A 22568-nucleotide genomic window follows, 5' to 3' on the forward strand; every position below is an offset into this window, starting at 1 on the left:
ACGCAGCATTGGAGGGAGAAAAAAAAAGAAGTATTTGTCCAAAATGCAGAAGAAAGATTTTTGATTCATGGTCAGTGATTTATTTTACAATAAATCTACTTCCGTTTTTCCTGTAGCATTTTAAGGGCTTTTATCACTGTTCCTCAGCTCTAAACCAAAGTATGTTCGATTTTACTTGTAAAGCTTCTCCAATGAATGGATTTCCTTGACTTAATAATAAACACTGTTGTTTTTATCTACGACTTTTTATTAATCAAAGTTTGTGATCCCTACCTGATTGTAAAAAGTCACAACACGGAAAGCGGGTGAGCATTGTGAACGCGGACCAAAGTAGTTTAACAACAACAAAGTTTCTATAACGTGTCTTGGTTCTGCGTGTTTATAACGCCATCCAGGACCCTCCCTCGCTGTCTCCCATTGGCTGCCTGCGCTACACCTGTTCGCCCCGCCCACCAACCACAAGCCAGACTTCAGTCAGTGTGCGCCAAGATGGCGACTTCCATCTTCTCCTATCTTCCACATCGTCACTTTCGTAACTAAACCGCTTTCCTTTCCACCGTCCATCCAAGCCCAGGCAGAGGGGAACCGAGTCGTCGTCAATGGCTGACGGAAGGGTTTTCCTCGTGGTTGCTTGGTGCGGGGAGCCGATGTCAATGTCGGCCTAAGGGACGGCTGTCTTTACAGAGTATGGCCACCGAGAACAGGATCAATTTTTGGAGGAGAAATTCTAAGGTTCCCGGAAGGTAGGTCTTTCCCTTCTCGAGCTTCTGTTTATTGTTTTATGTCCTGTTATGAATTGAATAACTTGACATGACACGAAATGTAACGTTCACTGGTTGCCTTTCATGTTTTTGACTGGTTCTGGATGTACGTCGGATATGTGCCGCAGATGAGCTGTTTTAGCTGGTGTAGTTAAATTCCTTCACCTTGGGTTTTTATTTCTACCCTTTTGGGAGTTACGTTGCTTCCACATCAATTCAAACGAGCCCCTGGCATTCGTTGATAGAATCCACTCTGCCTTCTTACGGCTTCTGTCATCCACCACTGGCCCACCAGCAGACTGCTAGCATTGGGCTAACTAGCGCTGACTGGATAGTTTGTATCGCTGTTATTAATCTCCAGACCTGGAGAGTCTCGCAGTTTCACTCTGTGTTTTCTGTGTCTGTTCGTTTGTCCTAAATGCAGACTGTTTTGCTTATAAAGAAATACCAGTGTCAGTCACGTGTGTCAAAGCAGGCAGAGAGGACCTGCACCAAAAGGGTGTTGCTGCCTTTGTCTCAAACTCTGGCATGCACACTAACACTAAAAAGGGTGTAAAGAGTGGAAACCTAAGCATGTCTTGGCGGACACAGCCATTGTCACATCTCAGCCACTTTGCCAACCAGTTTGCCATCCTTGCATCAAAAGATGACCACAGGTTTTTGCCCCCATGTGCAGTGATGCGCTGATTATGAATGAGTGACAGGCTTAAGGATTACGTTTGACATTAGCTTCAAAGAGAAAATAACAAACAGAGGCGTTTTCTTTGGTGATAACTGTGAACATGTCTTCACGTCACTTGTGGTCTTCTCCAGCGTGCAGCCTGTTTACGGAGCGCAGCATCCTCCTCTTGACCCACGGCTGCGACGCTCGTAAGTGCTCTCATGCTGTCAATCACCACCGGGAAATGCGACAACAAATTCATTTCTTTTTTTGTTTTGTTTTTTTGCATACAGGTATCCAAAAGACACAAAGCCAAAGTTAAACAATCTCAAGTCTAAAAAGACATCCAGCTTCCATGAGTTTGCTCGGAGCACGAACGATGCTTGGGACATTGATGATGATGAGGAGGAGGAGGATTTTCTCGGTGGCCCCGCCCTGTGTTCTTCCTTTCCATCTGGACTGCGTTCTGCATTGACCCAGAAGCAGGTAGCCGCTTGATGACAAATTTTTATTTTTTTATCATCAAGGCATCAGGGTGTATGTGTAGTCAAAATGAATCATGTGCACTAGAACACAGGGAAAACAACATGCTAGCATATCTGAGATTTAGAATTTTACAGTGTTTACTTCCTGTACAATTTGACAATTAAGAAAATATTCATAATGATTAAATTACTGTTACTCCACTTGGGTTCTTTGTTATGGTGAAAGCTGTTGTGAAAGCGCTTTATCAATAAAGATGTATCGTTCATTGAAAAACAGGATGCGGCTGGTGTCACCCAAAGTGGGATTTCACACACAACAGAGGAGGACACGGAGCACGAGCTTGCAAACAGCAAGGTGGTCAAGTCGAACAGCGAGATCCACCTCACGACATCCTCAGGTAGGAGATTATTTGACTTACTTTAACCTGAATGACCGCTGAGCATCTTAGCGGGTGATTCTCAGTCTTATGGGGCTGTTGACAGCTAGCTTTCTTATTTCATTTAAAAGGCTGCCTCCAAATCAGTGCTTCTCTGACCTTCCACAGTTCGCTCCACACTACAGAAGCAGCAGTCTCTCCCTGTACGACCTGTCATCCCTCTGGTGGCTCGCATTTCAGACCAGAACGCATCAGGAGCCCCTCCCATGACAGTGCGGGAAAAGAGCCGGCTGGACAAATTCAAGCAACTGCTGGCTAGTGCCAACACTGACCTTGGTAGGACATGATCTCCGCACGTGTGGTAATAAGTGTATGGCAATTCTCGATTGCTTTCAGAGGAGCTGCGAAAGCACAGCTGGTCAGGCATACCGAGGGAAGTCCGTCCAATCACGTGGCGGCTCCTCTCTGTAAGCGGCATTGCAAGTAGCCTATGAGTTGACTTTCAGATTGTTTTGAGATAGCACGTCTCCTCTCTTTGCTCCCGAAAAGGGTTACCTGCCAGCCAACAAGGAGCGGAGGGACCTTGTGCTCAAAAGGAAACGAGAGGAATACTTTGGCTTCATTCTGCAATATTACCACTCCAGAACAGATGAGCACTACAAAGACACATACCGACAGGTACGGTTCACCGGGGCGGCGTTGGAATTTCATTTTGAGTCGCAGGTTTCTTGTTTTTCAGTTTCGGCCCAGAATTTTCATTTCGGTGCATCCTTTATACTCGCTGTAGGAATGAAGCCTGTATGTTTGTTTCTTCTTGGCAGATTCACATCGACATTCCAAGGACCAACCCTCTGATTCCATTGTTCCAGCAGCCTGTAGTGCAAGAGGTAACTAAATAGCTCACTAAGGAAAAGAACACTTTTTGCTTCATCCCCTCAATATATGTACGTAAAGGGATTTTGAGCTAATATGATATTGACCACACCCACTCTGTATAAACTGTGTGATAAATTGCAATACAGTATTCATGGATGCGCCCAAAATGTTTGATAAATCCATTTCTATTCCCAGGTTCTAGAATGTAAAAATGATTGGACAAAATTAAACTTGTAACACATTTTTACTGGGGATTTTTCAAATAGTGTTGTCATCTCTCAGGTGTTTGAGCGTATCCTCTTCATCTGGGCTATCCGACACCCGGCCAGTGGTTATGTCCAGGGGATTAATGATCTGGTCACGCCCTTTTTCGTGGTCTTCCTGTCTGAGTTTGTCAGTAAGTTTCCTGTGGGGAAAATCTGAATCTCCAGAGTTTTCTGCTTAACATCCTCTACTTTAAAAATGGTATTCCAATGGCAGATAAGTCTGGTGTCGTTTGTTCTTCTAGTGGAGGACATGGAAAACTTCGAAGTGGCTGCTTTGTCTCCGGACATTCAGAGAAACATTGAGGCTGACAGCTTCTGGTGTATGAGCAAACTACTGGACGGAATACAGGTCTGCATGTGCATTGGTAGTTTCTCATTGTCTTCAAATGTGCTTTGGTTGTGAAAATTGCTGTTGTTTTAGGACAATTACACCTTTGCTCAACCGGGAATCCAGAACAAAGTCAAAGCTTTAGAGGAACTTGTCAGTCGGATCGATGGTAGGTACTTCATCAGCCACCCTTTTCACTGTAAAACAGGCCTGCAAAAAATGGAGCCTGTACAATCTTAGGCCTGAACTTCAGTACTACACTTATTAGCTGATTCATGTTGAAATTGAGCTGTGTGTGTGTGTTTCTGCCTTCAGAGGACATTCACAATCATTTCATAAAATATGAAGTGGAATATCTACAATTTGCTTTCCGGTGGATGAACAATCTGTTGATGAGGGAGCTGCCACTGCGCTGCACAATCCGCCTCTGGGATACTTACCAGGTGACTTATTCAGTGTCATTCTGAATTTAAGTAGCCTGTGTAGCAGGGGCGACTCGTCAATAGAGGGCGCTCTGGCGCCACCCCCCTTCCCTTGCAAATGAAAATGAAATATTAGAAGAAACATGCTTTGGCTTTATCTCTGAAGGGTGGTCATTTTTCTGGCATGGGTTTGAGCCCCAGCCAGTGTAGCTTTGTGTTTATTTTTGGCTTTTTTTTTTTTTTTTAATAGGAATTCCCTTTTTAATTTGAATGTCATGTGCATAATAATTTAGTCAAAATTAGTTTTATTCATACAGCACTGCACTGAGAAAAAAGTGCTGTTTAAAAATGATAAAAGACAGAAATTTAAGACGGTCATGAATAACTTCTGCTTGCATTTCATTTGTTTTCTTTGTTTTGTTTTTTCCATAGGCTGAAGCAGAAGGGTTCTCCCACTTTCACTTGTATGTCTGTGCCGCTTTTCTCATTGAGTGGCGCAGAGAAATTCTCTCCATGGTTGACTTTCAGGTATGCTTATCTTTTTGCCACTTCACAGTCAGACTACTTGAGTACTTTCAAATACTCCATAGATCCAAAGATGAATTATTGTAACCGTAAAGCTTGACATCGTTGTTCTGAATGACAGTGATTAATGAGCCTTCCTGACAATTTGGCGATTACTTGAATTTTCTACTTGTTCACTTGGAACCAACTAAGTATAACACATTGGATGTGAAATGTCTAGTCAAACACAACCCTGTTAAAAATTCTAATTAGTTGGGGAAAAAAATGCATGTTCCCATGTTATAACACGTCTATTGATTGGATTGTAAGTGTTATGTTGTGTGGGTCACGCCACACATTTACAAGTTTTGCGTTCCAGATGAGCAATTCCAAAATGTCTTCAGTTAGTTATTTTGTCCTGGGTCAATGTCATAAAGGAGAACTTTCTGCTTGGACCTGAAATTGATGTTCTTTTTCTCTTCAGGGCCTTCTTATACTATTACAGAATCTTCCCACAATCCACTGGGGTAACGAAGAAGTTGGCCTTCTTCTGGCTGAAGCTTACAGACTGAAGTACATGTTTGCGGATGCACCCAGCCACTACAAGAGATAGGCCTCTTCTTTATAGCTTTCTATAATGTGCTTGAACATTTGTCTGCGAGCCTTCCGATGAGCCCTCAAAAGCAGTCCTGTGAAAACGGTGAATCTTTTGCAATTCAACACTGGACGTTACAGTATACATCGAAGCACACACAAACACCTGTCGTCTTGATTCATTCACGCAGCTCTTGATTGTTTCCCCTGTTTAATGTGTTTTAAGAGCATTTTGATGGCTGGTGAATGTGTTTGATATCATCCTTTTAATCAATGATGGTGTACATCTTATATTTTTTACAGAGTTTTTTAAGTTATTGTTTTAATAAATACTGAATATTCGCTGTGAGGTAGGAATTTAGGATCTAAACGTCTAGCATTGAGAATAGTTCAACACTCTGAAGAGTTTAAAAATAACATAAAACTTGTGTAACTCCCAACTCTTCAGATAAATTTCACTTAAAATGAGCATGAGAAACCGGAAGATTTATCTGCAATGCACAATCAGCTAATCAAAGGAAGAAAAGCTCTTAATCAAGATTAGCATGTTTTGGAATTATATACTTTATTATATTTCCAGGTACAGAAGGTAAGAGAAGCAGCGGACTAATTGTGTAATGTTGATGTTACATTTCACCTTGTCAGAAAGCATTTTTGTCTGAAATGTGCTTTACTTGTGATTTTCAGGGGCTCTTAACTGCCTGAAGGGAAATTGAGCTCATCTAGCTTTAGCAATTATTGTTTAGTTGGCCTTAATTTATGATTGAAGTTATACATTATTTTAAAATGGAATCTTTTAATATTTCCGTTGAGGTAATTAAACAACAACTCATGCGCTTCCCAAAGCCACATAAGACGACAGTATTATACTGAAATGTCTGAGCTTTGAATTTTTGGAGTTTCAAACCACAGAGAAATCATTGGTCTTGTGGTCATGTCTACATATTTTTGGTCTCTCAGTCAATATTTGCCAACAACCAGTCTTCTTTTGATGCAAGGGGGAATTAAGTAATATAGTCAATAGTACTGAAGAGTACTAGTGTGTATTTAAACTTCATTTAGTCCAAGTACTTGAGTCAGTTCTTTGAAAGCAGTGTTGCACCGCTCACAATATGTGATGATATCTTTGTCATGTACTGTAGTCCTGTCATTTACAGTATGGTGTGACAAAATTGCTTCATCGGCAGTCCTGCTGTTTTTGTTTGGCCAGGTTGTTCTTGCATCCACCATTTTAAATAATCCAGGAGATTTTGGAATGAATGTAAATTGGTGGGTTGTTAATCACTTTTGGTTATTACAGGAGATCATTTTAACAGCAAATGTTGATTTGGTTTGGTACGTTAATCTCTTAAATGAAAATTTAATATTGTTATTATTTTTATCGTCTAATCATTGACCAAGTAAATATTTACTCGTGGTGTTGATGTCAAATTTGTTGTGCATTGGATGCCTGGCTGGCAGCTATTGATTTTTTTTTTTATTAGTGTTCAGGAAATCATTAAGCTTTTCCACTGTCAGTTCACTGCAAATCTTTATTTAAATCAGGGGCCCATAAAACCTTTGTACCTAGATTAATTTTTTTTATTTATTTATATAATTTAGGCAGTATTTTCTGTCAGTTTTTCTTTATTTTTGCTTTTGCTAAAATATACTCCCTAGCTATGAGTGTTATTCTTTCACGTACATTTATTGGCTACCATCAAGATATTGTTCATTCCATGATTATTTTTTTCCAACTTTATCTGACCAAATCAAAATGTGTTCATGAATGTCTTGTGTTCAATCAATGCCAGATCTTTATTTGAGTCAATACGCGCTGTTGAATTAGCAGACGTTTACTTAAGCCTTAAAGGACGAATTTAATTATTACAGTATTCGCTGTAGTGTTACTTGTTTATATTAAACGATTGATCTTCATTTCGGCCAGTCACGTTGTCTGTGTGATCAATTCGGATTTATGTGTAGCCAATAAAAGGCACATAAATGGGGTACTGCATCAAACGCTGATTGGATATGAGTAAGTGACGTTACATATATTGTCCAATATAGTAACGCCCCTTGAAACTTTGCAGTAGCGTTAGCGTGCCTTTCGACAAGCAAAACGTGTTATTTATCCATGTTTTCTACAATCTTACAATCTGTTCTATTGTATTACTCAGCTGTGCAACTGCGCATGTTTGGGCGCTAAGGTAAGGATAATCATTTTGTCGAAAATACAATTTATTCTCAATGTAAATGTTTCGCTAGCGTTAGCTACACGCTAGTGGTAGTAACAAAGTGAACAGACGGTCTTTAAAGTCGTATATTTCGCCTTCATAGTTCGATGTTGCTCAATTTGTGAATTTAGATTAATATTGACGTGTCAAAGAAGGAGAAAGTGAGAGGCTAGCACGGTTTTATTCATTTATCTCATTATTCCCGTGGCTACGTGAACCATGCTATCTATGCCAATCCTATGTGTCTGACTTTGTATTCCCATCAGGTGTGTGGATGTCAAAATCGCCAAGAGCTCGTTCAACTGCAGCAGAACCACAGTCCAAACCTGTTCCCGCAGACAATCTCCCCCTCTGCACACAGGCCAAATAGCGCCACAAGCAGACCAACTTCAGAGAAGATCTGATCATGTTAAAAATCCACTAATCCCATTCAAAAAGCAAATTGTAAGTGGTGCTCCCGCAGCATGGTCTTCAGGCATACCTCCAAACTCTACATGCACAGGAAAGAGAAGCACAACATTAAGTCGCATATGAAAAGAACATCAGTGAGCGAGACCCAGCCGGCGGCAAGAAAGCGCAGGCGAAAAAATGCCTATCCGTGTAAGATATGCGGCAGGCTCTTCCTCCATCATCTCTCTCTGAATGCCCACTACACTGCGACTTCATGTTTAAGTGCCATGAAAAAAGGTCAGCCCACAGGTAACATCAAAAACACCAAATTACCAGAGCATACACCAGACGAAGTTGAAGGCAGCCTTGCGCAATGCAAGACTGTACGGGCCGGTCCAGGGAGACCCTGGAAGGAGGTAGAAGAGGAGGAGGACGACGACGACGTGGAAGTGGAAGGAGAGTTCCCGTGCCCCTCCTGCACTGAGGTGTTTCCTCTGCAGTCGCAGCTGAGGCAACACGTGGAGCTCCATGACGCCTCCACAATGAGGAGAGAGTGCAGCGTGTGCACGAAAGAGATGGACACCTTCGAGCAACCGGCATCGAGAAGGCAGCGCGTTTATCATTGTGTGCCCTGTCAGGAGGGCTTCTCAGCACTGGACACCTTCCTTGAACATTGTCAGGAGCACCTAATAGCCAGGGAGGAAGCAGAAGATTAGGCCTACAGGGATTGGAGTGTGTGTTCTTTCTAGAACTTTTATCCAAGCAGACAATGCTGGAAGAGAACAGCAAAATACTATGTAATCTTGTTGATTTTATGAATATTTTTGGCAAATGTCAGAATTGAATGTGGTGGATCTTCATGTATAATGTGATTCAGAAAGCTGATTTTCCAGAAGGTTGTTTTTTTATATTGATTGATCTTTAATCATGAGTTTGAAATTTGTCAAAATCCTAGTACACGTGTGATGAAAATTATGAAACAAGTGTAAATATTAATACTGCAACTATCCACGGTATCAGTTTTTTAATGAGACTAAATTCTGGCCGCAATATCACTGATATGAGAGGGTTAGCAATTTCAGGGACATGCAAAATGTGATTCAAACTAACTGATTTTATCAATTACAAAATCAAGTAAAATGAGCAGTGGCGAAGATATGCCAAAATAACCAAACTCAGTCTTGCCACTTTTTTTTTTTGAATGTGCCTTTTTGTTCCTAGCTACTGTATTTTTTCTATCAGCAGCTATGAAGTATTTCTTTCTACTCTTTTGAAACTTCACCTTGAACACTGGTTTGTTGTTTTTCACTGCAGTCATATTTAAACTGCTCTCATTAAATGCTGTCTTATCGACTGAATCAAATTCCTACAGCAGATTTTGAAGTTGTGCTAGTGTACGCCGATCCGAAAGAGGGCAGTATGACCATAATGCTCAAACTAAGAAATAGATTGACTTCCGTTTGTTAAGCGCACGTTTCCTCTTGCGGCTCTGAATCGTAAAGGCGACGATTCTTTCTGTTTGCTGGTAAAGAAACAAAGACAAAATGAGCAAGGCACACCCTCCCGAGTTGAAAAAGTAAGACGTAATAAGCTCAAAGCAATTTCTGTGCTTCATTTGTCTTATAAATGGATGTTTGCATGTGGCCGAAATGACCGCGCCGCCATGGCGCCTTTTAAAATCGAGCGAGATAAAGGTTAGCCGATCATTTGTAATCCAGTACGTTCAGTACGTAAACTAATGTTGCTTTCTTTTTTTTAGGTTCATGGACAAGAAGCTTTCGCGTGAGTAGACCTTATTGATGTTATTACCCCCCCCCCCTTTTTTTTTTTTTTTTTATAACCAAACAATTACATATTTTCACGTTTGCATTAAACACATGGGGGAAGAAGTTGGACGTGTGTGTTTTGCATCATTGTTATTTTGCAAAACACTCTTCAATTGTTGGACAGGTGGCCTCAAGTTATTCTTTAAAGTATCTTGAGACACTGAATTCGTTTTTCCATTGATGGTAGCGAGGTGTCCACAGATTCGGTTTTAGCTGAGCATACGCATGCCTTGCTTCACAGTTGGAATTGTTGGTATGCTGTGCCATTCCCACCCAAATTAGAGATAAAGTGCATATATATTTTCTGTGTGTCTCAAACGACTCAACTTTGGTTTCATCTGCCCTCACAATATTTTATTAGTAGTGTATTCCTTTAAGCAGTTCAATCTAAATGCATTTGATTGTGTGTGTGTTTTAGTTAAGTTAAATGGAGGCAGACATGTGCAGGGCATCCTTCGAGGGTTTGACCCGTTTATGAACCTGGTGGTGGATGACACTCTGGAAATGGGACCAGGAGGACAGCAGCAAATCATTGGCATGGTGGTCAGTACTATCCAGTGTTACTTCTTGTACATTGTCATGTACTTGTTCAAAGATCAAGACAGAACGTTAAAAGAAATCAAGGTTGTTCCCAGAATACCCTCATTACGATTGCATGTAGGTTTGAATCTGCAGTATCATACATAAGCATGCCAGGAATGCTTGTACAACCTGTAAGATTTATTGAATTTAGTATTAATTGTGAAGCTAGAACCTAATGATGTTTGTATAAAGCATCTGCTTACTGGTGTGATAAGATGCAATTTGAATGCAACTGTCAGCTAATTACAAATATAATCACTCTGTGACTAATCTATCAAGATAAATACTTGAGCAACCCAACCACACTCATAAGGAATCATGAGGGTAAATATTGAACAGTTGTGATTTTTATCCCAAACATAGGTCATCCGAGGGAACAGCATCATTATGTTGGAGGCCTTGGAGAGAGTATGAGACTGGCTGCAAGGGGCATGTGTGTGGATACTTTTTTTTTTTTTACATGGTTAAACTGAAGCAAGACAACTGTTTTTGAATTGTAAAACGTTTCATGGCTTTGTTGTGAATAAATAATTTTCTTTGTAGTCTGTGCTTATGTTAATGTCTTAAATATCGCAGTTTACTTTGTCACCTGCTTGAGCCCACGATACACTTTTTATGGTGCATGTAGGCTGAGCTCAAAACACATAACGGTAAATTTTTGTGACTAAAGTATTGACCTTTTAAGAGAGCATAATCACTACTAGAGAATATGACAACGATTAAAATACATGTGAAATGCTCCACAGAAAGTGTTTAATATTTATTCTTAAATGCACTCCAGATCTCACTGAGATTCCAGAAGAGCAATTCAGTTCATTTGTCTTCATTAGACGAAATAGAATCACTAATACTCGGGGGGGTCGGATATAAAAAAAAATCAAGTGGATGTTAATACGTAGTTCAACAGGGAAGGAAGACGTAACTCATAATTCGTTTACAATAAAAAAAAAAAAAGTCGAAAATCGAGGTTTCGTTTCATGCCTATACAGCGAGCGTTATGTTTTGCTTCAGGGACAATTTTCCAGACGGACCGTTATTCTAGACGCACACTAATCCGCCGTGAAATAAGGTGGCTAGATGGCGGAGTCTCAGACGGAACGAGCCCATAAAAGACAAAGAATGTCCAAAGTTTGGGATCATTTCAAATTGAAAAAAGAAGACAGAAAAGTGCAATGTGTGTACTGCAACGCAGAACTGGCCTTTCACAATAGCACATCGGTGATGATACAACATCTGACGCGAAAACATCCTGTTAAAGTCAACTCAAGCTCAACAAGCGTCGCCGATACAAGGTACCGTAACGCAAACGTAACGGAGCTTGCCACAGGACAGATGCTGCTCATCTCTTTCATTCTTTCTCACGCCCTCTCTCCTGGTTCGGTTAGATTAAATTATATATTATTATTATTTTAGGGCAGAAACGATTCATCGAGTACCTCGATTACCGAAAAATGATCCAGAAATTTTTCTCTGCCTCGGGTACTCGTTTGTTTAATTGTAAAGGTCAAGTCATGGGTTCGCACTGATTATTTTCAATGTGACACACTGCGCTTACGTCACCGACGTTTTGTTTGCGGAGCGGGATAAATAGAAGATAAGATGGGAAACTATGAGAAAACCAGGAAGAAAAAACGACCAAAAATGTCGAAGGTGTGGGAGCATTTTAAATTAAGAATCAGAGAGAACGCCGTGATATGTGTCCACTGCAAAACCGTGCTATCTTACCCACAACAGTACACCTGCAGAGCGAGGTCAAATCTACGTAACGCAATTAACGTTACTAATGTAACGTTAGTCCTAAGAAACCTATGTTGCTGTTAATAATAACTAACGTCAAATTTATGTCTAGTAAATGACGATCTGCAAAAGGACAGCGCTGTGGAATGTGGATGTAGACTCAAATTATAAATGCTCTTTAACTAAGCAAAATTACGTTTTTAGCCGATTAATCCATGCAATATTCTGTAGATTACTAAAATATTTGATAGCTGCAGCCTTATATTATACAGAAGAAACATTATAGAAAATAATCCATAGTGACATACTTCTCTTAATAATTTGAAAATATTGGACTCATATGAATCCTTTTTTTTCCCCAGCGCATCACAACGGCCACCGGACTGCTTTGGCCGCCCAGCTCTGTCATGCACCGTTGAAGAAGCCGCCTTGCTCACAGACAGCATTTTGAAAATGCTCGTCACTGACATGCGCCCACTGTCCATGGTGGAAGATGAGGGATTCAAAAAGATGATTTCGGCTTTCAACCCAAAATACAGCATGCCGGCCAGATCTCATTTCACAAGTCTGATGGAAAAGAAGCACCAACAAATAACAGAGAAACTGAAAACGGTCCTTCAGGACACGGAGAGTGTAGCATTGACTACAGACGTCTGGACTAGTGTGGCTACGGAGAGCTATCTCAGAGTGGCCTGTCACTTTGTGGGGGAAGATTGGCAGATGAAGTCCTTCTCTCTAACAACAGGGCCTCTCAAAGAGAATCACACAGCTGCTGATATTGCAGACTTGCTGGAGGAGACCACTGACAAATTTCATATCCCCTTCCCAAAGGTGAAGGCGGTTGTCCATGACAACGGGGCCTCTGTAGTTGCAGCAGCAGCCATTTTGAAGGAGAGGCACGGCTGGGCTTCTGTGAGATGCTCCGGGTACGTTCTGAACTCGGTTGTCCAGAGCACACTGAAAAACAGTCAAACCATTGCTAATTGTGTGGCTTCTGCGAGAACCTTGGTCGAACACTTCAAGAAGAGTGAGGTGGCCTGTGCCAAACTTCAAGAAATGCAGAAACAAATGGGAATGCCACTACTGATGTTGATTCGAGATGTAAGTACGAGGTGGAACGGCACATATCACATGCTGTCCAGGCTCCTTGGACAAAGATGGCCCGTGGCTGCGTCTCTTTCTGATCTTGCAGTCAGTCCAAATGGCAAACAACTCCACCTGGATCTTAAGCAAGAGCAGTGGAACCTCAGTGAGGAACTGACCCGAGTTCTCGGGCCATTCGTAAGTGTGACAGAGTTTCTGCACGGGGAACAATATGTCACTCTGTCTTCTCTTCCACAGCTGGTGCACAACCTCAAGAAGGCAACACTGAGTTCAACATTTGAAAGTGATTCAGTAAAGGAATTCCAAGCCCAGGTGATAGAACAGATCGCGGAGAGATGGCAAAAATTGTTTTCTTTTCACCCTGAGGCTCCTAACACCGTCCTCCTGGCTGCCGCCTTGGACCCACGCTTTCGAAAACTCAAGTTCCTGCCTGCTGAAGATGTGTTCAAGGTCCAAAGTCAAATCCAATCCATGGCTCTAGCGGTCATAAAGGAAGAAAGACAGTCAAATGAAAGTGGAAACCAAGCCGCCGCCACGTTAGAAAGCCGTTTTGCGCCAAAGGACGGCTCGTTCACCAACACTATTCTGGGATCATCGTCAGACTCTGACAACAGTGATGAGGAGGTTGAGGATAAGCAGCAAAGTCACACAGTGCAGAAGGAAGTCTTGCAGTACTTTGGAGAACTTCCGCTCTCCAAGAAGGACAATCCACTGCTATGGTGGAGAACTAACGCAACTCGATATCCCACCCTGGCAAAGCTGGCCAAGTCCTTTTTGGGTATTCCAGCAACACTGACGCCGTCGGAGCGTTTATTCTTCGCTACTGGGAACATCGCCTCAAGACGGAGGGCCGTTCTTAGTTCTGAGCATGTGGATATGTTGACTTTTCTCCATTGTAATCATGGACTTTTGTAAATGTGTCAAGAAAAGCTCGCAACTCTGTCACTGTCCTCTGTCCCATACAAACAGCACTAACTAGTTTGTTTTGTGAATACGGCGCGTTAACACTACAAGTGGCCTAGTATCTATTTGTTAATTTATATATATATTTGCTCTGTGTACAGTTAAATGTCCCTTTTATTTATTTTGTTTTTTTGCTGACTATTTTGTTCATTCTTGCATGAAATGCACAAGTGGCCAATTTGAATGAAAAGGGATTCATTTTGGAGCCTGGAATAGATTGCGTTTTTTTTCTTTCAGCAATAAATTGATTTTGTCTATTTAACACGACTCATTTCTATCATTTGTTGTTTGATAATGCAATTGTGTCATAAGTTACTCAATTGATCAGATATTTAATTCTAAGATTATTCAGTAGTAGAGGTGCTGATAAATAATCCATTATCAAATTAATTGATAATTATTTTTGTTAAGCAATTAATAGTTTCAATATCTTTTTTATTTTAAATTGCCTAAATTGTGGACATTTCAATTCCTTATTCTCTTATTTCTGTTGCCCTCAAGAAAAGTAGACTAAAAATGTTAGAGTTGAATCATAATTAAATATTTGCTCTTGCTTAAACATTAACGGAATCATAATTCATCTAAAATTATGTCCTGTTTTTGAATAAAGGGATTAAAATTTAAGTTTCATTGTGATTTTTTTCCCCTACTGATTTAACAACTAAATGAACATCCTCCTAGAGCAGGGGTGGGCAAACTACGGCCCGCGGGCCACATCCGGCCCGCGGGACCGTTTAATCCGGCCCGCCAACCCTGAACAAATTGTATTATTAAACTTTTTTTTTTTTGGTCATTTTGCCTGCAATGACTGCGTTTTCCCAGTAGATGGCGAAGCGCTCGCCTGCGCATTTACTACCGGAAGCCGTGTCAGAAAGCTCGGTGCACACTCACAAGTGCGTGTACGTACTCAGTAGTACGGACTTGGCGCACTCTCGCTCTATTCGTATCAGTCCCGAATTTAGAGCGTGGGCTTTGACGACAGCGTTCTTATAATTCGCGCACTGAGCTTTCAGATGCAGTTTTGCGCTAAAGCCACCCACAAACCTTCCCCTGGAATCCTTCCATTAAAATGAGTGGCCCGAAAAAAAGAAGTGAGTGCCGAGTGTTTAAAAAAGAGTGGCCAATTTGGCTCGACGTACGCGACGTGACGTTCATCCACATCAACATCAACCCGTCACAGATCAAGGTAAACGGACCAACACCTCGGATCTCGCCTAAGAATTGCCACAACAAATTTTACTCCAGACTATGACGCACTAGCAAAAAAGGGAGACCAACAACACTGTTCCCACTGAAAATGAACGGGAGGCTCTCAAGTTTATTGTAAAAAAATGCATTTTGAATATGATTTGTACACATAGCAGGGATTGAAACTAGCGACCATTCTCATTTTCAAACAATGCAGGATGCTCAAGGACATTGATGCACCACCTATTTGCGACTAATCTTAACCTGTAAAGTTCTTAAGGCTTACTTTAAGGAGGTGTTTCCCGTTTCCTCACCTCTGTTACCAGGTGTTTGCGAGTTAAAACTCTGCTCTGATTTTCAGATACCCCTCACCGTGTTGCTGTTTTGATTACTTTATTTGGATGTATGCTTTCACCGATTTTTCAAGATGATATATTTGGTCAGTATGTTTGCCGTTTGATGTGATCCCATAAGATAAACATCTTTCATTAATCTGACCTGCAGGCACTGAAGTGATGGAGATTGTTATTCATAATAACAGTGTCGTGTTTTATGAGAATCACTGATAGCAGTTTTTTAGTGAATTATTATTTTTTTTAATGCTGTTAATAAATGCATTTGTTTTCAAAAAACTTGTTTGGAATATCCATGCTTTACTACCTACTAAAGGCCAAGATCTTCTATGCAATGACCTTTACAGGTCGCTTATATGACTTCACACAACGCCTATACCATCTGCTCCTGGTCCGGCCCTCCGGTCCAAATTTAGAACCCAGTTTGGCCCGCGAGTCAAAAAGTTTGCCCACCCCTGTCCTAGAGTGATGGTAGTTTTTGCCAGGGAGCAAACTTTCGAACAGTTGTCGGCGCTGTCGCGCCATTACGTTGTTTGCTAACCACCAAGTGACAACCAATAGAAGAAGATTCCTGTTCCGACTAGCTTTTATTTTGAAAGACAATTGTCGTCACAGAAGACGTAGACTATTACGTCGCACGCCGCAGCCTCTCGACGTCATGTGGAAAATAGCAATGTCGGAGGAGGTAGGCAAGGCGCTCCAGTCGGTGGTGCAGCGGGTCAACCAGGCTGCATCCCGACGATCCAAGGTACGTTACGGCCCGGGTAAGTCCAGCGGGTCGCGCCGCTCTCACGTGGTTTCCCGAAAGTGGCGCTGTGTTGCCATATTCGGTTATGTAAGGTTGTCAAATGTCAACGAGTGGGGCTCATAAGACCACGCGTGGTGGAGGTGGCACCTCAATATTTCGTCGTGCGCCTGATTTGAATGAATGAGGCCATTGATCACTATGCAAAATGACATTAGCCATCAGTGACTATCGATCGTGCTGATTGGCTGTCACCAATCAATCAGTCCATTAGATAGAAGTAGACCATGATATGATGCGCTAATGCAACGCAATGGAAAAACAAAATGTTACTTTTTACTTAGAACTCGTCCGTGCTTGCTTCCACTCTGGACTAGTCGCCAGTCGGCACATATAGACCAAAAACAAACAAACTTAGAGACTTCAATATTGCAATAATCACAAGAGTACATTGCTTAGGACACTATCTTTTCCTCAGACGCTACCAGCTGTGCCACCTCGACTTGTCGCTGTCAGCAAAACCAAACCTCCCGAGATGGTGGTGGAGGCTTACAACCAAGGCCAGCGTAACTTTGGAGAAAACTATGTGAGTCTTTTTTTTATCCCTTTGATTGACAATAAATCAACTACATGCTTGTATCTCAACACCAGGTTAATGAACTTGTGGATAAAGCTTCAGATCCTATGGTGAGTTGACATCTTTTACAGAGCACATTTTCTGTATTACTCTAATAATCCAATATTTCAGATTTTAGAATCATGCCCAGAAATCAAGTGGCATTTTATTGGTCATCTACAGAAGAACAATGTCAACAAACTCTTGGGTGAGTAAAGGCTAACTGTCGCATTTGGGTTTTGAAATGTGCGTTTGGTTAAGTCTCCCTCTCCCCAGGTGTGCCAAATTTGTTCTTGGTTGAGACGGTTGACTCTGCAAAACTGGCAGACAAGGTCAACAGCTCATGGCTGCGTATCAGAGGAGCGAGCACGCAGAGGTTAAAGGTCATGGTGCAGATCAACACCAGTGGTGAACAGAGTGAGTGTTGACTCGTTAGCTGTGTATTCTACTCATCGTCAAACTTTGATACGTGAAAAATTGATACGTGTGCACGTCAATGTGCAAACGTAGGTAAATACGGCCTCCCGCCAGAAGAAGCAGTCAATACCGTCAAGCACATCGTGTCACAGTGCTCTGCTCTGCAGTTCTTAGGACTCATGACCATTGGACGTTACGGCTACGACCTAACCCTCGGCCCAAATCCAGACTTTCAGGTACATTGTGCTGTTGAGGGTCTTTTTTTTTCCAAATGTATACATTTGTCCATCCAAACTTACTTGTCACAGGCCAAACTGTCGCTACGGTTTCCTTCTTTAGCCCCTTAAATGATGTTTGCTTGCTCACAGATGCTTCTGAGCCGGCGACAAGAGGTTTGTGACAGTCTGAAGCTGCCTCTGGATGAGGTGGAGCTCAGCATGGGGATGTCCACTGATTTTGAACATGCCGTGAGTAACGACCATTACAAACAATTATTTTCCTTCTTTTAATTATACGGTCGAATGTTCTAAAGGTTGGGCAATTTGGGGGGAAAAAAGGGATAAAGTTCATCTCCACGAATCTTTATATGCTTTGTCTTTGTGGGGGTTGTGACAACAACATAGAACAAAGAGGAGATGTCATGAATATCGTGGAAGTGAACTTGCCCTGGATGTTAAAAATGAAAACAAACTGGACCAGTGTCACCAATCTGTTTTCACTGTAGTTGTACTAGGATTAGGATTTCACGCGATCATAAGTCTCGGCGCATCCTCGGTGCTTGAATAAACAAGTACAACTAAATTACTAAATCTATCTCACAAAAGCAAAGCGGTTTTCCTTCTTTCCCTGAGTCCCAAGGCTTGCCACAAGATGGCGTTAGAGAGTAAAAATGGTATGAAAGAAGATCTGGGCATGAAAGCAGAAAATATGCAGGTCCGTTTCTAGAAAACTCACATGAGGACCGCCCCCCCCAAAAAAAGAAATTTGCAAAAAAAAAAAGGAAGCAAGATAGGCAACACTAGATATGCTAAATATTAGTGATTAGCATTTGGCTAATTTCCATTGATTATGTGACAAACCATGAATTGTTTTTCAGTGTGAACTCTTGATCAGCTTTGACGCTGTTGCATTGCAGATTGAAGTTGGGTCAACTAACGTTCGGGTGGGAAGCATCATCTTCGGCAACAGGGAGTATCCCAATAGCGCAGCCAACACTCCGATTCCCAGTCCCGCCCCCAGTCCGGCTCCCAGCCCGGAGAAAACAGCCAAGCAGGTGTCTGAAGAAGCCGCTAAGAAAATGCAGCATCTGACAGTCTGAACACTAATAAGTTGTCAATTTCCTTTGTAAGAGAAACAATACAACTATAAAATGTGCTAACAAGAAGAGCGCTGAAAATTCCCACACACACATTGGGTTAAGATTCCATAATTATTGCATATTTTAATAAAATCTATATATTTTTTGCCACTAAATGGTATAGTACCCCCGTCTGTCACCTTCGAGCTGTGCTAGAAGTTAGAAGACAACCGTAACCGAATAAAATTCTGTTTTCATTTTCTCTATAAACCGAATCGAGCTGGAGTTTGGTGAGGATTTATTTCCAGGTTTTATTGTGCAGGTGCAGCGGGACTTTTCACTTAATAAATCTCTCATCCCTTTATGACTTTTGTGTATTTAGTGTTGAGGTTTTTTTGTACTCATTCGTCTCTTGAGTAAATCAGAAGGAATGCTAGCTGTGATATGTGGTGCAAGGGGAGCTACGTAAAGGGATTGTCTTCACAAGCTAGGACCATACCAGTTGGTGTCTTACCATAAAAGATTCTGTCATTGTCGATGGTTTTAAATATTGTGGTGGAAAGATGTCTACAGTCGAGCATTTAAAGAGGAAGTCAAATCAAAATTGTCTTTATATGTTCCATGTGCCTATGTCATTTAAACGTGACATCCTGCGCTGTGATGTCATTTTCATTCGGCAGCACAAGGCAAAATGGCCGCTCCCCGAGAGGGATAAAACCAGATGAATTTTGTTACTTAATTCATATTCCACAAAGGCAATATTCATCTCAATCCTGTTTAGACAAATGGGACCTCATAGAATGCAAGAAATGTTTGACTTGACTTCCTCTTTAATCAGTGCTTAGAATCGTGCTCTTAGGGACACCTAAGCAGAGCAATAAACTTTTAGAAATATCTCTGTTGCTGGTGTATTTGTTTTAACCTATGTTTGTTAAGCAGTGCTTTCAAACTCTTTTTATAGCCCAAATGTCTTTATTAAGCACAAGGAGATGACAACATGACTTAACATTTTATGGTTGACTGTAGCGCACCTATGGAGTTGGACGTATTCAATGAAACACCTGCAATCAGTAACTTAAAATTCAAACTTCATACTGACGAATCCATACCCTTATGACTCCCCATCAATCAATGGAAAAAAGTAAACTGAACCTACAGGATCTTGTGGTATTCCCATACAAATAAATAAGATACAGTATAACAAAAACTCACCCTCCCGAAAATCCACATACCAACCAGCTAGAATGTTCTGACAACAGAACTGCATGAACATCACAGAAACAACTTCTAGACAATAACCTCAGAACAAAGTAAGATTGCAACACCTCAAACCCTTTGAGACACTTCTAAAAATCAGATTTTTTTTTTTTTATTGTGTAATTGTAAAGTCGGAACTATGAAGTTTCTGATGAATGTGGGTGTGGCTTATTTGTGTTTCAGTTTGTGACGTTTAGAAATATTTAGGAAAAAATGAATAAAATGCTGTTGTCAGACAAAGCATACGGATTTACACATTGATAGTAATAATTATGTACCAGTAGTGGTTTACGAATGTGGGTGTGGCTTGTTTGTCTTTCACACATCTCCACAAGGTTTAAATGCCTTACTCTGCAGCTTGTTGCCTCAAAGTGCAAGTCCAAACAGAAATGAGACGCTGGAAAAAGGGAAATTTCTTAAAAGTATACTTGTTACAGAACCCCAAAGAAGCCATTTCCCAAAAAAAAAAAATCCTTTAAAATCTGCTTTACACGTAACCAAATGATGCCCAGTATTGTCAATCCAATGAAAAAAGAAAAGAAAAAAAAAAGAAAGGCAACTGAGATGTCGTTCTCTTATAAAAGAATGACAACTGCCTTTTTCAATTCGCACATTCCGTCTTCATTCATGGCCGCTACTTAACAAAAAAATCTGCCTAAATTCTTGCGTGGCAAGTCTTGGTTCCAGTCATTCAAGTCTGTCCATAGGTGTCGTGTCTGTCGCTCCCCATCGCTGCTTGTCTTCACTCTCCGGCTAAACCAGTTTCTTAGCTTCGAAAAAGCTCTTGAGGTGCTTCATCTGCCATATGCCCGTGAGGATGAGAATGAGCGTCTGGGCAATGGACCACCAGAGAACGCGCTGGTTGGTGCTCTCGCTGGTCATACGGAAGCGCTCCTCTCGATACTGTGCAAAGACACATCCTTTTAGGCACTGGAGAGCGAAGAAAAGTCAAGCTAGCAGCTTGTTCGATGTATCACTCACCCTTTGGTAATTCTGTTCCTTTTGGATCTGTTCGACCTGATCAAGAAGCTGTCTGGCACGCAACTGCAGCTCGGACAGCTTGTCCTTGGCTGCAATTTCTGGGTAGTTATTGGTATGTTCGCCAACCTGAATATCCAGATGGACTCTCTGCAACATTGGGAAGGTCACAGTTAGAAATGCACAGGCTAACAGACTGTGTATAGTTTCCAAACCCTTGAGCTGATTCCAACCAAAGTAATCAAATAAGAGGTTGGATGAGAAAATATCAGAAGCTGGGTCCTACCAGTTTTCCTCCAGCAAACAGCGCCATCTTGGTTGAGTTGGAGTGCAGACATATTTGGTGCTCTCCTGGTGTATGAGATGTGAAGGTGAACCGACCATCTGACCCATACTGACGAGACAGGATGACCTGAAATGATCGGACAAGAACATTTTTGCAATACAGTAGAACACCTCAACATACTCACCATCATTATCTAAATATTTGTGATTGTCCCATCAGGGCTTGCTGTAGTGAGTCACTAATTTCACAAATAAAATTTCACAAATCTACCTTTGAACGGCATTTTTTTAAACTTGATAATCAACATTTGTTTGAATATTTAATGTTCTTTTCATACCTTTGTTTCAGGATCCTTGATCTCAACATGCATTCCAAGTCCCGGTGTGGATGGGAGGAAGGAATTGGTGTGTTTGTCCCAAAGCTGAGTACTGTACTTTCCTGTAAAGAGACAAATGCACCTCATTAAGTCATTATATCATGGAACACAGTCTGCAGACTACTAAACCCCCTCATGAATTGAAACGAGTTTTCCTGCACTTTCTGAGCAGTTAAAATAGCAAACAATATTTATTGCAAGATAAGATGACCCTGAACCTAAGTGCCACCGAGAACACATCTGTTGAATTTTTATTATGAAAACTTAATCAAGTCACTTCGAATTGAGCACACTTTCACATAGAGCTCTTTATTGTTGATTTCTTGGCATGCCGCTCGCATTAATTTATATAATTAATACTAATGACGCTGACATAATAAAACAAACAAAAGTCAACTGTCAGTGAGTGGATCATCCTTAAAAAAAAGAGCAGGTGAATAATCCACGTGTCCTACGCAATGTCACGAAACCGGTCGCCACAATTAGTCCAGTATCTGCCTTGAAACATTCAAGTGTTTAAATGGAGAATCGGTGCGAATGATTAATAAAAATCTTCTGGGCAATAATAGAGAATCGCAATTCGGGAACAACACGATTGTTACAGTCATCTTAACACGTTCACTGGCTCAAAGCAAGCCAGATGGCTTAAGCTAGCTTTGCCGAACGACAAAGCCAATGTCTTACCGATCACCATGGTTTCGTCTGGAATTTCCTCGATGAAACATTTTTTCTCCGTCTCTCCTATGTGGAAATAGAGTGCATAGCTTGGATGAATCCAAGCTACTATCAAAAGTCCAACCGTGGTGGCGGTAAGCATCTTGATCGAAGAAGGCTCTTCCACCATAAGAGCAGAGTAGCTGTGTGAAAGTGACGTAGACACCTAATGCGGAAGAAGGAAGGGGATTTCCTCTAAAGATGTAATTTTGCCCCGAGTTTTGTCTCTTCACATACCTCAAAGTCCAG

General features: G+C 41.3%; 7 protein-coding genes across 12 annotated transcripts in view; 5 read left to right on the forward strand and 2 right to left on the reverse strand.

Annotated features, from left to right (window-relative positions):
• LOC133170215 (myelin transcription factor 1-like) overlaps positions 1 to 526 on the reverse strand; it is a 67243-nt gene extending 66717 nt beyond the window's left edge. For 2 of the 3 annotated variants that reach the window (XM_061302968.1, XM_061302959.1), the window contains exon 1: positions 274 to 524. The gene's annotated coding sequence lies outside the window, so the exon portion shown is untranslated. Of the gene's footprint in view, positions 1 to 273 lie in introns of all 3 variants that reach the window. The other variant, XM_061302950.1, reaches the window with a different exon arrangement.
• Positions 450 to 7191, forward strand: tbc1d22b (TBC1 domain family, member 22B). The gene is made up of 14 exons (XM_061303011.1): positions 450 to 743; positions 1575 to 1631; positions 1716 to 1908; positions 2185 to 2305; positions 2453 to 2620; positions 2681 to 2751; positions 2834 to 2962; positions 3106 to 3171; positions 3443 to 3557; positions 3669 to 3775; positions 3848 to 3923; positions 4070 to 4197; positions 4609 to 4704; positions 5165 to 7191. The coding sequence occupies exons 1-14, from the start codon at positions 688 to 690 to the stop codon at positions 5291 to 5293; spliced, it is 1512 nt and encodes a 503-aa protein (XP_061158995.1). The 5' UTR covers positions 450 to 687; the 3' UTR covers positions 5294 to 7191.
• A 115-nt stretch (positions 7192 to 7306) lies between these two features.
• Positions 7307 to 9243, forward strand: si:ch211-148l7.4 (uncharacterized protein LOC563603 homolog). The gene is made up of 2 exons (XM_061303025.1): positions 7307 to 7463; positions 7757 to 9243. The coding sequence occupies exon 2, from the start codon at positions 7955 to 7957 to the stop codon at positions 8594 to 8596; it is 642 nt and encodes a 213-aa protein (XP_061159009.1). The 5' UTR covers positions 7307 to 7463; positions 7757 to 7954; the 3' UTR covers positions 8597 to 9243.
• Positions 9244 to 9318: 75 nt separating this feature from the next.
• Positions 9319 to 10830, forward strand: snrpg (small nuclear ribonucleoprotein polypeptide G). The gene is made up of 4 exons (XM_061303036.1): positions 9319 to 9456; positions 9640 to 9662; positions 10125 to 10249; positions 10652 to 10830. The coding sequence occupies exons 1-4, from the start codon at positions 9425 to 9427 to the stop codon at positions 10700 to 10702; spliced, it is 231 nt and encodes a 76-aa protein (XP_061159020.1). The 5' UTR covers positions 9319 to 9424; the 3' UTR covers positions 10703 to 10830.
• Positions 10831 to 11326: 496 nt separating this feature from the next.
• Positions 11327 to 14716, forward strand: LOC133170232 (E3 SUMO-protein ligase ZBED1-like). 3 transcript variants are annotated; one of them, XM_061302998.1, is made up of 4 exons: positions 11327 to 11580; positions 12388 to 13126; positions 13218 to 13306; positions 13367 to 13414. In XM_061302998.1, the coding sequence occupies exons 1-3, from the start codon at positions 11366 to 11368 to the stop codon at positions 13284 to 13286; spliced, it is 1023 nt and encodes a 340-aa protein (XP_061158982.1). In that variant the 5' UTR covers positions 11327 to 11365; the 3' UTR covers positions 13287 to 13306; positions 13367 to 13414. The 3 variants fall into 3 exon arrangements, with proteins under 3 accessions (XP_061158982.1, XP_061158974.1, XP_061158966.1); XM_061302990.1 differs by having other exon boundaries at positions 12388 to 13306; positions 13367 to 14716; XM_061302982.1 differs by having other exon boundaries at positions 12388 to 14716.
• A 1503-nt stretch (positions 14717 to 16219) lies between these two features.
• plpbp (pyridoxal phosphate binding protein) lies at positions 16220 to 19072 on the forward strand. 2 transcript variants are annotated; one of them, XM_061298089.1, is made up of 8 exons: positions 16220 to 16381; positions 16857 to 16964; positions 17030 to 17065; positions 17127 to 17202; positions 17271 to 17411; positions 17505 to 17647; positions 17780 to 17878; positions 18547 to 19072. In XM_061298089.1, the coding sequence occupies exons 1-8, from the start codon at positions 16292 to 16294 to the stop codon at positions 18727 to 18729; spliced, it is 876 nt and encodes a 291-aa protein (XP_061154073.1). In that variant the 5' UTR covers positions 16220 to 16291; the 3' UTR covers positions 18730 to 19072. The 2 variants fall into 2 exon arrangements, with proteins under 2 accessions (XP_061154073.1, XP_061154081.1); XM_061298097.1 differs by having other exon boundaries at positions 16252 to 16397.
• Positions 19073 to 19660: 588 nt separating this feature from the next.
• Positions 19661 to 22494, reverse strand: tmed4 (transmembrane p24 trafficking protein 4). Its single transcript, XM_061298109.1, has 5 exons — positions 22290 to 22494; positions 21567 to 21667; positions 21230 to 21355; positions 20947 to 21093; positions 19661 to 20868 (listed from the first exon to the last, which is right to left on the reverse strand). The coding sequence occupies exons 1-5, from the start codon at positions 22447 to 22449 to the stop codon at positions 20719 to 20721; spliced, it is 684 nt and encodes a 227-aa protein (XP_061154093.1). The 5' UTR covers positions 22450 to 22494; the 3' UTR covers positions 19661 to 20718.
• Between the last annotated feature and the right edge of the window lie 74 nt (positions 22495 to 22568).

The sequence above is a fragment of the Syngnathus typhle genome, linkage group LG2, assembly GCF_033458585.1.
Source record: "Syngnathus typhle isolate RoL2023-S1 ecotype Sweden linkage group LG2, RoL_Styp_1.0, whole genome shotgun sequence".
NCBI lineage: Eukaryota > Metazoa > Chordata > Actinopteri > Syngnathiformes > Syngnathidae > Syngnathus > Syngnathus typhle.